Below are 14833 nucleotides of genomic sequence, written 5' to 3' on the forward strand. Positions count from 1 at the left end.
GGCTGTAGGCTCCTGAGGTGGAATATGAGATGCTGCTCCTCCAGTTTGTGGGTGGTGTCATTCTGACACTGAAGGCGGCCCAGGATGGACATTGCGCCCAGGGAGTTGGAGGGGGAGTTGAAATGGTTTGCAACTGGAAGGTGTTGTCGTTTGTGAGGCAAAGGGTAGTCACACTGACACCCACATGAAAGACTCATTCACAACTACCTAAGCCACTTTAAGCTCTGCATCCTTACACTGTTTTTACATCATGCGTTGGTGACATGAACTTGAGTATATAAGAGAGGAGCAGGTGAGGTGATGACCCTAAGCGATGAGGCAGGCAGTCAGAGATGAAGCTAGGTGCATTGGAGCTGATAAGAATTTCTGGTTGTTTTTTTTACAACACAGAAAGAAGCTGATGAGTCCCTGGTCATTTGTTAAGGTCTCTTCCAAACTTAAATTTTAATATAACTTTACCACCATATAGTATACCAATAAAACATATAAAGGGCAATATAAGCAAGTGAATAATGTAATTAATTAAATAAATAAAACTAATGGATGACAATGCGAACTGCAAAGTGGATGAGCAAACTGACCACAGCACCATGACAGAGGAAGCCACTCAAGTGATGGGAGCAACAAGGAATGTAGTAGGTGATAATATAGTGTGGCAGATTGACACCATTTTCTGCAGCAAGATTCTAAGGCTCTTTGGTTGTGTTTGAGACTTCTGCTCAGTGCTGCAAAGGAACTTGCAGTGGGAGGAGGATACAATGGTTGTGTTCCACACAAGTACCAATAACATAGGTAGAACTAGGAAAGAGGTTTTGCCGAGGGAGTATGCAAAGCTAGGCACCAAACTGAAGTACAGAATCTCAAAAGGTTTCTTTGGATTCGTCCTTGAGTTGTGTGCAAATTGGCATAGGGTACATAAAATTAGAGAGATAATTATGTGGCTGAAATGCTGATGAGGGAGAAGTGAATTTCAGTCTATGGGTCACTGGCACCAGTATTGGGAAAAGTTGGGGCTGTACTGTTGGGACAGTCCACAGCTGAACCGTGGTGGAATCAATGTTCTTGCTAATCTCGTAACTAGGGAAGCAGAGAGGATTTTATAGCAAATAGTGGGGGCAAAGAGGGTCAGTGATAAAAACCGAGAAATACACCAGCAATCAAGGCCAGATGCTACAAAAACAACAGTATACAAAGTAAATTATGATCTGGTAGCTACAATAGAAACATAGCTTCAAGATGACAAGCATATGACATAAATGAAACAGGAATCTGGGTAAAGGCGATGTGGTAGTACTGTTAACCAAGATGGCACTCGCGTAATAGTTACAGTTGACCTTGGTTTAGGAGAGCAGAATGTAGGATCAGTTTGGAAGGAGTTGAGGAATTGTAGGGGAAAGTAGTAATTGGTGAGAGTGGTCAACAGGCCCCTTAACAATAAACAGAATGCTAGACAAAGTATACAAGAAGAAATATTGGGTGCTTGTGATAAAATAATCATGGGTACATATATTTTCCAATATATGGAAAAAAACGATTGTCAGTAGTCGACTGGATGAAGAGTTCATAGAATGCTTGAGATAGTTTCTGAGATCAGCATGTTTTGAAACTGACCAGAGAACAGGTTACATTAGACTTGGTATTGTGCAATCTGACAGGATTAATTAATGACCTCGGAGTTAAGTCACCCCAAGATAGCAACAGCCATAATATGATTGAATTATACTTCAAGTTTTAAAGGGAAAAGATTGGAGGTAAGACTAACATTTTAAGCTCCAGTAAGGGCAATTATGTGCACATGAAAGCTGAGTAAGCTAAAGTGAACTGGCATTTTAAGCTAGGCAAGAAATCAACAGAGAAACAGAGGCAGACATTTAAACAATATTTCAGAACACACAGAATAAGTATATTCCCAATATAAAGAAAAATTCTAAGGGGAGGACCCACCACTCATGGGTAAGTAAATAAATTAGTATTTAAAGAAAAATATAATTGCGCAAAGATGAGTGACTACCCAGATGATTGATCAGCATATAAAGAATAATAAAAAATGAAGAAGCAGCTAATCAGCAGGAAGCAGTTAGAACATAAGAGGAAGCCAGCTAGGAATGTAAAATAGCTAGTAAGAATTTCTACAGTTATTTAAAAAGGAAAAATGTAAGTGACTGTTGGTTCCCTTGAGGGTGAGAACGGGGAGTCAACAGTAGATTGATAAGGAATTGGCAGATGAAATGAATGATATTTGGTTTCTGTCTTCACTACAGAGGATACAAAAAAACATTCCAGCAATAGTTATAAATCAGAAAGTGGAAGGAGAGGAACTTAGTAAAATTACAATCGCAAAGGAAGGGACACCAAAAAACAAACTGTTGGAGCTGCGAGCTGACAAGCTTCGGGGTTCATTTATTTTTCATTTTATGGTCTTAAAGAGGTTGCTAATGAGTAGATGTATTATTGTTAATTCTACCTTATTCAGGAAATGCTCCATTGGAGTGAAAAGTAGTAAGTATTCCCTCTATTCAAGAAGGGAGATGGAAAACAGGAAATTACAGTCCAGTCAACTTGAGGCTCGTTGTGGGGAAGGTGTAAGAACCGATCAAAAGGAGGTTATAGCTGTGTGCTTTGAAAAATTCAAGGTAAATCGGGAAGACTCAGTATGTTTTTACCAAATGGAAATCAGGTTTCATTAATTTATTCACTGTGGATACTGTGCTGTTGATAAGGACAGCCTGTGGACATACTATACTTGGATTTCCAGAAGACATTTCATAAGGTTTCTCATTAAAGGTTACTGCAGAAAATAAAAAAGTAGGATAACCAACTGTCAAAGACACAAGATTGTCAGAAAACAGACAGTATGCAAGAAGTGTCTTTGTCTGTTGGTAGAATATGACGAGCAGTGTCCTGCAGGGATTTGTGCTGGGACCTCAACATTTTACATTTTACTTCAATTACCTAATTAAGATGAACAAAAGCACCGCAGCTAAATTCACAGATGACAATAGGTATGAAAGTATGTTGTGATGCAGATGAAAATGTTGCAGACAAATATAGAAGAGTTGAGTGAATGGGCAAAACTCTGGCAGATGAAGTAAAATTAGGAAAAAATGTGAAACTGTTCACTTTGACAGGAAGAATGAAAAAAGCAGAGTATTATCTAAATGAAAAACAACAGCAGAATTCAAAGATGCAGAGGGACTTGATGTTCTGGTGCATGAGTCACAACATGTTAGTACGCAGGTACAGCACATAATCAAGAAGGCTAATGGGAAATTGAACATAAGGGTTCTGAACAAAAGTCATATTGAATTTGAAACATTCTCCTCCACAGATGCTATCAGACTTGCTGAGTTTCTCTAGCATTTTCTCTTGTATTTCAGATTTCCAGAGGTGATTCAGACGAGGTTTTTTAGATTGATACACAAAATGAGCAGATTGGCTTATGAGGATAATTGGGAGAGACTGGGCTCATTTCAACTGGAGTTTAAAAGAATGAAGAGTGACTTGATTGAAATGCTCTAGATCCTGAATGGTCTTGACAAGGTGATGGTGGAAAGGATGATTCCTCTTGTTGGTCAGTCCATAACCAAGGAGAATTTTTCTAAAATTAGAAATGGCACACTGAGGACGGAGCTGAGGAGATTTTTTTTCTCCTCAGAGGGTTGTGCAACTTTAGATCTCTGCTCCAGTGGTGGGAAATGGGCTAATTGAATATTTCAGTTAACCTGAGCAAGAGGATAATCTGGGAAGGTTAAGGGAAGATTGGTTAGAGATCAAACTCTCAAAGTTTTTTGATAACATAAATAAGGAGCAACTATTTTCAGTGCCCAAAATGTCAGTAAAAAGAGGACACAAACTTGGGCTAATTGGAAAAACAGGCAAAATACAAATGTTATTTTACATAGCTAGTTGTTATAATCTGGAACACTGCTTGACATGGTGGTGGAAACAGAACAAAAGAAATTAGATAAGTAGCGGAAGGAGAAAAAGGTGCAGGGTTTAAAGTTTTGGCAAAGATGTGTAGCTTGGGTTAGGCATAAACAGCAGGGGAATAGAAATAATCGGTCACCTCTTTCCAAGAAGACTGACAGACTGTATGGCTTCTTGTGTTGTACATGATTCTACCTCAGAAAACAACAGACTGGCCATTGTGGTGAGAAATCTGCATAGTACATCTTTCATTCTAAATTAGGGCTGCCTTTCGTTTTATGCCATTTGAAAGCCACAGAAGTGCAAGCATTGAAAAAGAAAAGAGAAAAAATTAAGTATCCACAACGTTTTCTGAGACAGAATGAAGAGATGGAATTTCAATCATCTTAACATTGATAACTGCATGTACTAAGCATTTATTTTTAAGCATCAGAATGATAAAGGTCTCACTGATTCATATTCTAACATATAAACAAGCTACTTGTGAACTCCTCAAAAATGGTAGAATATTTCACTATAAACCATAAATATGTCAAATGGCAAAGAAAAATATTAAATCTTACTTTAAAAATAATGGAAAAATAAATTGCATTGTAGAAAGAAATGAAATGAATAAGACCAAGCCTATCACCTCTGTACGGTTCAGCTTCAATTATTCCCTCAGAGGAGCTGCCATAGCTGCTGGAAATGATTCTGGTTTCTTTCAGGGTAGGACCACCAGTCATCATGTGCTTCACGTCCTGAGGTAAATGAGAAAAGAAAGGATAATCTAAACGCAGTTCCCAGATGAGAGCACATTTAGGCATTTGTACTGTCCTGAGTTTTGAAGATGAGATGCCTCTTGTAACAGTGCCGATTCACACTGATACATGATGCAGTTGTATTCTACTGCAATGTCACAAGGACAGTTATGACATCACAGAGATCACCAGAGTTCTCTGAAATGATCACTTTAAAGAATTTAAAAAACATTTAGGTCTTCATTCAGACATGCTCATTTTATCATCATGGAGGAAATTTATCGCAATGGATAATTCCTCGTTACCTGGCATCAACTGAAAACAGACCCTTCAGTTCAACCAGTCTATGCCGAACATAATTCCAAATTAAACTAGTCCCATCTGTCTCATCCTGGCCCATATCCCTCCAAACCTTTCCTGATCATGTATCTTTCTGAAGAAGGGTCTAGACCCGAAACGTCAGCCTTCCTGCTCCTCTGATGCTGCTTGGCCTGCTGTGTTCATCCAGCTCTACACCTTGTTGTCTCAGATTCTCCAGCATCTGCAGTTCCTACTGTCTATGTATCTATCCAAATGTCTTTCAAATGTTGTAATTATACCCACATCCACCCCGTACTCAGGAAGTTCATTCCACATGCAAACTACCCTCAACGTAAAAAATTTGCCTCTTATGTTTTTTAGAAATCTCTCTCCTCTCACCTTAAAAATGTGTCCCCCTAGTCTTGAAATCCCCGACCCTAGGGAAAAGACAACTACCATTAACTCTATCTATACCTCTCATTATTTTAATAAACTTCGATCAGACCGCTGCTCCCGATGAGTCTATAACTGAAGATACTCTATGTGAATAGTACAATACTAGGGCAATGATTTCAAGTCCTCTTCTAAGTTAAGCATTAGTCTGGTTCACTGGTAGCACTCTGGCCTCTTTGGCGGAAGGTCATGAGCTCAGGTCTCACTTCAGGGACTTGAGTACATAACCTAAAGTTGACATTTTAGTGTGGTATTGATCGTGTGCATACCATCACAGATGCTGTCTTTCGGCTGAAATGCTAACAGTCGGCTGTTTAAGTAGATGTAAAAGTTCTATTTGTAATCTATTGCATTATTTAAATAAGCAGGCTAACTCATAGGTGCTCCAGTCAACAACTGTACAACCACCAATATTCCCAATGCAGATTTAATTTTCATTCACTTCTCTGATTTTGCCTACATGACAGTAACACGTCACAAGTTAATCAGTGGAGCATTCTGAGAACACATAAATTCAAGATTCTTGATTCATCACATTCAAATAATTGGCATCATCATCCATTCCTAAATACTTTTTAATCAACCCTTTCAAAGATGTTATTACCACACCTCTGAAGTAGTTGGGACTTGAACCCGGGCCTCCTGGCTCAGAGGTAGGGACACATCACTGTGTCCCAATAACCTCAAACTATTATAGGTATTCTCTAATCAACCTGTTTAGAGATGTTATTATCTGGAGCAAGCGGGACTTTAACCCAGGCCTCCTGCTGAGAGGTAGGTTAGAGCTCTTCCATTTCTATACTGACACTTTCTGGAAAGCTTTTTAAGCACCTTTTAGGCAAATTTTAAAAACTCAGGTGTCACAGTGTGAAGTTTTACTTTTAAATGATCAGTCCAGTGAACAGCCTTAGAATGTTTTATTCTTTAAAGTGCCACATAAATATAAGTTGCTGCTGAAGCTATCAATTTTGAGTACTTTGATTATTCAATGGAATATAAAAACTAATTAAAAGCAAATATAGTAGATGGTTATTTTGACAAGTTTCTAATCAACATTAGGAAAGCGCTGAAGGGTTATCCAATTATTATTTTTCAAATCTAGAAATATTTAACCAATAAAGTCACCAAAATCAATTTGCAAATACAGTTTCCAATTAAAAAAAAGAACTGCGGATGCCAGAAGTCAGAAACAAAAACAGAAATTGCTCAAAAAACTAACCAGGTCTGGCAGCATCTGTAAGTAAAAAGTTATGTTTTGGGTCCAGTGACCCTTCTTTAGAACTGTTTTCAACTGGTTACTTAATGTTCAGAACATCTGGATGAAGTTTCTCTGCTTCAGTCCTGGGTTCGCTGCAGCTACTATGGATGAATTAAGTAATAAAGTTCATTGTTTCTGGTCTGTGAATTTTTGTGGTGAACAGGCACGGAGTGAAATGTTAACTCTGTCTTTCTCTCTCTCCAGATGCTGCACAACCTTCCGAGTATTTACAGCGTTTTCTGATTGTATTTCAGAACTCAAATATCTTCAGTATTTTGATCGTACATGAACAAATGGCACATGGGTATAGAATTGCATTGTGGCTAACGTAGTTTTGGGCCAGATTCTGTTATACTAAAATATCAAGCATTCCTGACAATCCACATCACATAACAGTCAAGCAAGAAATGATGTGGATGAACATGGAATAGTAACAGGGCCAATGGTGAAGTGAGCAAGACTGAGTGAGTGGATGCACTTGGAGTGACCCTCAAACAGAAATCCACTGCGTTCAAACTTCTCCAGTCTCTCAATTTCTCCCACCTCTTTCAACTCTTCTGACCTTTGTCAGTTCCTTCAACTCTGTATTCTTGTGACACCATCTGGGCGCCAACTCTTTAGTTCTATGTCTAGAACTTCAACAATTCTGCCACACTTTATTCTCCTAATCAGTTAACTGGGATCCAAAGTTGCATTTTCATAACAGTCAACAGAAAAGATGATGCCCTGTTTTTCCATTAGTGAACTGGATCTGGCCTCAGTATCCTTGGGTTGAAAATAAATATTCAGCTAGAACTCCTGATTAGTTTTTAATCACAACCTAACCAACATACGAATTAGAAGAAACAGTAGGCTATTTTGCTCCTGTAGCCGGCTCTGCCTTTCAACAAGATCATGGCTGATCTGATTAGGGCCATAACATCCCATTCCTGCCTCACCTGACAATTTTGGATTCCCTTATGATCAATGATCCTCTCTCTATCATTGTCTGGGGAAGGCAGTTCCAAAGATTCATAACTGTCAGAAAAATTCCTCCTTACTTTGGTCTTCAATGAGAGATCCCCAATTTTAAAACTGCACAACCAGTTCTACTTCAAGTCTTTCTAAACTATTGGCTGTACCCCCTTTGGGGTCACTAGTGGCATAGCCTAACTGGCTGATTTTTGAGACCTGATTACTGTCTTGCAAAACCTTGTGGAATAGTTTTATTTTAATACTGCAAATTAAACAGTACTCCCACCCCAAATGCAGGTCACCCTTTGTTCTACACACATCTCCTTCCACTGTCAGGTGTCATAACACTTCAACCACGCCCTCTCCTTCCACTATCTCAGATCTCTTGCCTCATCTCTTATCCCTGCTGTAATGTCTCTCACTCCTCCCTTGGAATACCACATCATCCATTCTGATACATTCTTCCGCACCCAGTGTCATAGGTGTCTTCCTGTTCCTTGATCCATCATCCCCTTACATCCCTTACAATCCCGTAAGCCCACAATTCTTCTTTCTCTACAATGCAGCCCTGGGGGTCATGGTGAGTACCAAAATGGGTCACAGTAAGCACGAAAATGAGGTGACAACGGAAAATCATTTAGAAAGCACTGCTCTAATGCACTTACATCTTTTCTTAAGTAAAACTATACAGTACTCCTTCATCAATACTCCATACAACTGTAGCAAAGCATCTGAGATAACAAGGTGTAGAGCTGGATGAACACAGCAGGCCAAGCAGCATCAGAGGAGCACTGACAAAGTGCGTTCGGCATTGCCTTTCCTCAGATTTAAAGCAATTAACAACCAAAACGTGAAACTGAAAATAACTGCATCAGACTGTGCTGGCAATGGAGGAATTTGAGGTTTTTTGTATCTCCTACTAGCTTTTGGCGAGGCAAGAAACTACATTGTAACTGGAATTTTACAAGAATTCTTTAAATAGTGAATACCATAAGAGTCCGTGCTAATCAAGAAAATAAGTGAATGTACACGCTTCTTGAAATGGGAGAATAATTCATACTATATGTAATAGCTTTCAAAAAAAAAATAACGGATGGTGTGATGTTACATCTGGGAGGGTCACATCCCTAGGTCAATTTCTAACTAAGTAACAACAAACATTGATTTATTTTGTGATTTTCATGAACATAGGACATCCCAATGCACTTCAAAGACAATTGTTTATTTTAATGCGTAGCGACTGCGGCAATTGTTCCAAATAGCAACCACAGCCAAAAATTAAATTAATTATTAAGATTATCTGCATTGGTGGAGTTGTTAAAGGTATAACTGTTAACCAGGCTAATGGAAATCTCACCCCCCATACCCCAAATAAGTGTGGGGGGGAAAATTGAGCACCTGATTAAGAGGGCAGACTGGATTTATTGTTGCATCTGAAAGACAGCATTTTTGACCGTGCAGCGTTCGACTCGAACGTTAGTCTATATTCTGTGGTCATTTTTTAAACTCTCAAGGATCAGGAACATTAGCAGTACTACCTGATGATCTGACAACAAAAGTCCCTAACGGAATATTGCTGAGCTCAAAGACACCTCAAACAACCAGCACGGGCCGGACGAAAACAGGAGGAAATGACATCACGAAACAAGCCAGCGGAAGCGACGTAGAGGGGAGCCGATTGTCAAGGCTTCCGCGTCTTCCCCTTGTCACGGCCGACGGCGGTGACCAACCCTTTCTATCCTTCCCTGATCATTCAGGTGGGACCAGTGGCCCGCTCTTTCAGGATATCAGAACCTCCCCATCCACCGCTCCCCTGTTTACCGACTGAATTGAGACGGAGAGAACAGGCGTGCCCTTCTCCCCCACTCCCATCATATACATGAGCAAGATGGACACACTCAAACAAGGAAAGAGGCCCATTCTCATCTCCCAGACAGCTTTCTTTGGCTACTGGGAGATTGATGGCATTTCCAGTAGATATCTGACCATTCCGGTAGGGTTCGTAATCGTGCAAACAACAGTAAATTTTAAAGGTATTTTTGAATCCAAGCTTACATACTGATACTCAAAGAGAACATCAAGTGGCAAGAGATGAACACAGCAGGAAGGCTGACGTTTCGGGCCTAGACCCTTCTTCAGAAATCATTTCAGAAGAAGTGTCTAGGCCCGAAACGTCAGCCTTCCTGCTCCTCTGATGCTGCTTGGTCTGCTGTGTTCATCCAGCTCTACACCTTGTTATCTCAGATTCTCCAGCATCTGCAGTTCCCGCTACCTCATCAAATGGCAATACTGTAATTATATCCCTGCTGAATGTGCTCCATTTACGTTTAATTTAATTAAGTTTAGAGTAGAATTCAAGGTCCAAAATCTGAAAACGTAACGCCTATATATATAACAGATCGTACTGTAAAGAAAGCGATTTTTAAGCATATCAATTTCCCACGGTATCCCGACTTTCTGACCATAGGCAGGTTTGCAACAAGTGATACAACGTGATTCTTCTGTTAAACATAGCAGCCACACATCGAGCGAGGCATGTTGCACCAAACTGTTCTCTTTTAAACTTTCTCTCTTTATGGAGGGGTGCATTAAAATTCTTGTAATGAAGTGAAGGTAATATCTACAACAACACGCAAGATACAATTCAGCACAATGCAATGTTTAATACTGAATATCCTGCAAATGAAAAAAAGTGTATAATGCAATCAGTTTTATTCATCTTAGTCAGTATTGATATGAATTCATGAAGAAACTCTGAAAATTTGGATCTTTGGGTGTCATTGATTCTTTCATGCATATAATCTTTATTGTAATAAGTAATTATTTCCATTGTCCAATTTCAATGTTGAAGCTCAGTATACACTGGTAACCACATTAAGTGCAGAGAACAGTAATCCGACTTAGCTCCAATTTACACTGCACTTTGGCTGAACCAGTGTACATTAAGACAATATTGGATTACAAGCACTCACTGTATTTACATGAACCTAAACTGATTGAATAGATAAATTAACATAAAATCTTGTCATATGTTTTAAACAGAATGTAAGGAAATACGCGTGAACAAGAATAATGTTCAATGTACATTTAAGCTCTCAAATTAAAAATGGAAAGGAAGGAGGAAATTGAGGCACAATAAGGCCTAGTGTACAGTCTCACATCAAGTTCTCCTTACAGTCTGACTGTAGTGTAAAGCTATCAGGCAGATTCTAATCTGCAATCATTTTAATTTTGTTCAGTCATGTCTGCCTTCTCTCCTTACGCTGTTCTCAGTGTTCTCCACTTCACATCATATACAATGTCCTGATGGTGACAAAATATGAAATACTGATTTTCAAACTGTATTGTCCAATTTTACAACCAAGGACTTTCACGGACTTAAATGTTTTTAAAAAGGGACAAGACAATGACTTAAAATGGGACAAAAATCACCTGACTACAAAGGTAAGGTAAGCTTCAAGAAACTAAAGTGGAATAAATTAAACAATATTAATTGAAATTAACATTTTACCACAAAGTACTGAAAATGATCAATCCCATCAGATGTAAGAAGGCCTTCATTTCCTACTTTACATACGAATTAAGAGGAGGTGGCCACTTGATCCTTTGAGCCGGCTCTGCCATTCAATAAGGTCACGGCTGATTGATTACTGCACACATCTGTCGACCCTTGATAATGTCACCTGCTTGCTCACCAAGAACCTTTCTATGTCTGCCTTTAAATATATTCAAAATAGATTCTACCTCTGCCACCTTTTGAAGAGGAATTCCAAAGACTCATTGATTAGGAGAGACTGGATCAGTTAGGAGTTTAGAAAAATGAGGGGGGACCTCAGAAACCTATAAATTTGTAAGAGTATTAGGCAGGGTGGATGCTTTAGTAACTGAGGAGTCGCGAATGATGACAAACATTGTGCAATTATCAGCTAACATCCCCACTTCTGACTTTATTCAGGAGGTAATGTCATTGATAAAAGATAAAAAACTGCAGATGCTGGAATCCAAGGTAGACAAACAAGGAGGCAGGAAGAACACAGCAAGCCATGCAGCATTTGGAGGAAAGGAGAAGTCAACTTTTCAAGGGGAGCTGCAGATAAAACGGAAGGGGGTGCAGTGGAATGATAGTGATAGGTGCAGCTGAAGATGATTAGATGGTTGGGCCTACAGCACTACCCTGAGGAACTGCTGCAGAGATGTCCTGGAGCTGAGATGACTGACCCCCACAACCATCTTCCTATGTATAGGGTACGATTCCAGCCAGCAGACTCCTTGATATTCATTGATTCTAATTTTGCTACAGCTCCTTGACCACAGTCAGTTGAATGTGGCCTTGATGTCAAGGGCTGTCACTCTCACTTCACCTCTGGAATTCAGCTCTTTTGTCTATGCTTGAGCCAAGGCTGTAATAGGGTCAGGAGTTGAGTGGCCCTGACAGAAACCAAACTGAGCATTACTGAGTAGGTTATTGCTGAGCAGGTGCTGCTTGATAGCAATATTGATGTCCTTCTATTACTTTACTCATGATTGAGAGTAGACCGATGGGGCGGTCATGTCCAGGTTGGATTTGTCTGGCCTTTTGTGTACAGGACATACCTAGGCAATTTTCAACATTATTGGGTAAATGCCAGTGTAGTAACTGAACTGGAACAGCTTGGCAAGGGCAGCAGTAAATTCTGGAGCACAAGTCTTCGGTACTATTGCTGAAATGTGCACAGGTCCCATAGCCTTTGCAGTATCCAGTGCCTCCACCAGCTTCTTGATATCATATGGAGTGAATCAAATTGACTGAATTCTGTGATGCTAGGGGCCGCTGGAGGAGGCAAAATGGATTATCTACTCGGCAGTTCTGGCTGAAGATTGCTGTGAATGCATTAGCCTTATCTTTTGCAATGAAGTGCTGGGCTCTTCCATCACTGAGGTTAGACACATTTGTGAAACCTCCTCCTCCAGTGAGTTGTTTTATTGATCACCACATTCATAACTGGATGTGGCAATAATGCAGAGCTTAGATCTGATCCATTGATTGTGGGATTGCTTAGCTCTGTCCATCACTTGCTGCTTGTCCTGTTTGGTATGCAAGTAGTCCTGTTGATGTTTCATTTTTAGGTATGCCTGATGCTTCTCCAGGCATGCCCTCCTGCATTTTCTATTGAGCCAGGGTTGATCTCATGGCTTGATGGTAACGGTTGAGGGGGCGATATGCCAGGCCGTGAATTTGCAGATTGTGCTGGAGTACAATTCTGCTGCTGGCCCACAGCACCTCATGGATGCCCAGTTTTACGTTGCTAGATCTGTTTGAAATCTGTCCCATTTAGCACAGTGATTGTGCTACACACCACAATGGAGGGTATTCTCAATGTGAAGGCGGGAATTCATCTCCACAAAGGACTTTGCGGTAGTCACCCTTACTGGTACTGTCATGGACAAATGTTACTGCAGCCATTACATTGATAAAAATGAGGTTAAGTATATTTTTCCCTCTTGTTGGCTCCCTCACCACCAGCTGCTAGATTGGGTCTACAGCAATGTCCTTTAGGACCCAACCAGTAGTGTTGCTGCCAAGCCACTCTTGGTGGTGGACACTGATGTCCCCCACCCAGAGTATATTTCGCACACTTGCCACCTTTAGTGCTTCCTCCAAGTGTTGTTCAATATGGAGGAGTCCTGATTCATCAGCTAAGGGAGGGCAGTACATGGTAACTAGCAGGAGGTTTCCTTGCCCGTGTTTAACCTGAAGCCATGAGACTTCATGTTGTCCCGAGTCAATGTTGAGGACTCTCAGGGCAACTCTCTCCTAGCTGTATACCAGTGTTCTGCCACCTCTGCTAGATCTGTCCCGCTGGTGGGACAGAACATATCCAGGGATAGTAATCCCAGGTGTCTGGGACATTGTCTGTCAGATATGATTTCGTGAGTATGACTATGTCAGACTGTTGCTTGACTAGACTGTGAGACAGCTCTCCCAATTTTGGCACTAGCTCCCATATGTTAGTAAGGAGGACATTGCAGTGTCAAAGAGGGCTGTTTCTGCCATTGTCAGGTTAATGCCAGCTGCTGGGTCCGGTTTTATTTCTTCATTGAGACAACTGAGTGGATTGTTCGACCAGTTCAGAGGGTATTTGACAGTCAACCACATTGCTGTCAGTCTGGAGTCACAGAAAGGCCCGATTAGGTAAGAATGGCAGATTTGCTTCCCTGAAAGACATTGGTGAGCCAAATGGGTTTTTTCAATAGTGGTTTCATGGCAATCAATCTATTCTTAATTCCAGACTTTTTTTATTGAATTTAAATTCCATTATCTGCCATGGCGGGGTTCAAACTCGGGACCCTGGACCATTAGCTGAGTTTCAGGTGTAACAGTCCAGCTATAATACCACCAGGCCATCGCCTCCCCTATGGTTGCTTTCATCACAGCTCTTAGATCACTTACAACAAGGTGCAAGGCTGGATGAATACAGCAGGCCAAGCAGTATCATAGGAGCAGAAAGACTGACGTTTCGGGCCTAGACCCTTCATCAGAAAAGGTGGAGGGGAATGGGGTTCTGAAATAAATAGGGAGAGAGTGGGAGGCGGATAAAAGATGGATAGAGGAGAGGAAACAAACAGGTCGAAGAGGCGGGGATGGAGCCAGTAAAGGTGAGTGCAGGTGGGGAGTTAGGGACGGGATAGGTCAGTCCAGGGAGGACGGACAGGTCAAGGGGGCGGGATGAGGTTAGTAGGTAGGAGATGGGGGTGCGGCTTGAGGTGGGAGGAGGGGATAGGTGGGAGGAAGAACAGGTTAGGGAGGCGGGGACGAGCTGGACTGGTTTTGGGATGCGGTAGGGGGAGGGGAGATTTTGAAGCTTGTGAAATCCACATTGATATCATTGGGCTGCAGGGTTCCCAAGCGGAATATGGGTTGTTGTTCCTGCAACCTTCGGGTGGCATCGTTGTGGCACTGCAGGAGACCCAGGATGGACATGTCGTCTGAGGAATGGGAGGGGCAGTTGTTTATTGCGAACCGAGCGTAGGTGTTCTGCAAAGCGGTCCCTGAGCCTCCGCTTGGTTTCCCCGATGTAGAGGAGGCCACACCGGGTACAGCGGATGCAGTATACCACATTGGCAGATGTGCAGGTGAACATCTACTTGATGTGGAAAGTCTTCTTGGGGCCTGGGATGGGGGTGAGGGAGGAGGTATGGGGGCAGGTGTAGCACTTCCTGC

General features: G+C 41.2%; 1 protein-coding gene across 8 annotated transcripts in view; it reads right to left on the reverse strand.

Annotated features, from left to right (window-relative positions):
• Positions 1 to 14833, reverse strand: part of arfip1 (ADP-ribosylation factor interacting protein 1 (arfaptin 1)) — a 172305-nt gene that overhangs the window by 52343 nt on the left and 105129 nt on the right. For 5 of the 8 annotated variants that reach the window (XM_048597854.1, XM_048597875.1, XM_048597869.1 and 2 more), the window contains one exon: positions 4559 to 4667. In XM_048597854.1, the coding sequence (XP_048453811.1) occupies positions 4559 to 4667 (109 nt within the window). Of the gene's footprint in view, positions 1 to 4558; positions 4668 to 6639; positions 6780 to 9170; positions 9294 to 14833 lie in introns of those variants that run through there. The other 3 variants (XM_048597889.1, XM_048597897.1, XM_048597881.1) reach the window with 3 other exon arrangements.

The sequence above is a fragment of the Rhincodon typus genome, chromosome 1 (genome assembly GCF_021869965.1).
Source record: "Rhincodon typus isolate 14 chromosome 1, sRhiTyp1.1, whole genome shotgun sequence".
NCBI classification, from domain to species: domain Eukaryota; kingdom Metazoa; phylum Chordata; class Chondrichthyes; order Orectolobiformes; family Rhincodontidae; genus Rhincodon; species Rhincodon typus.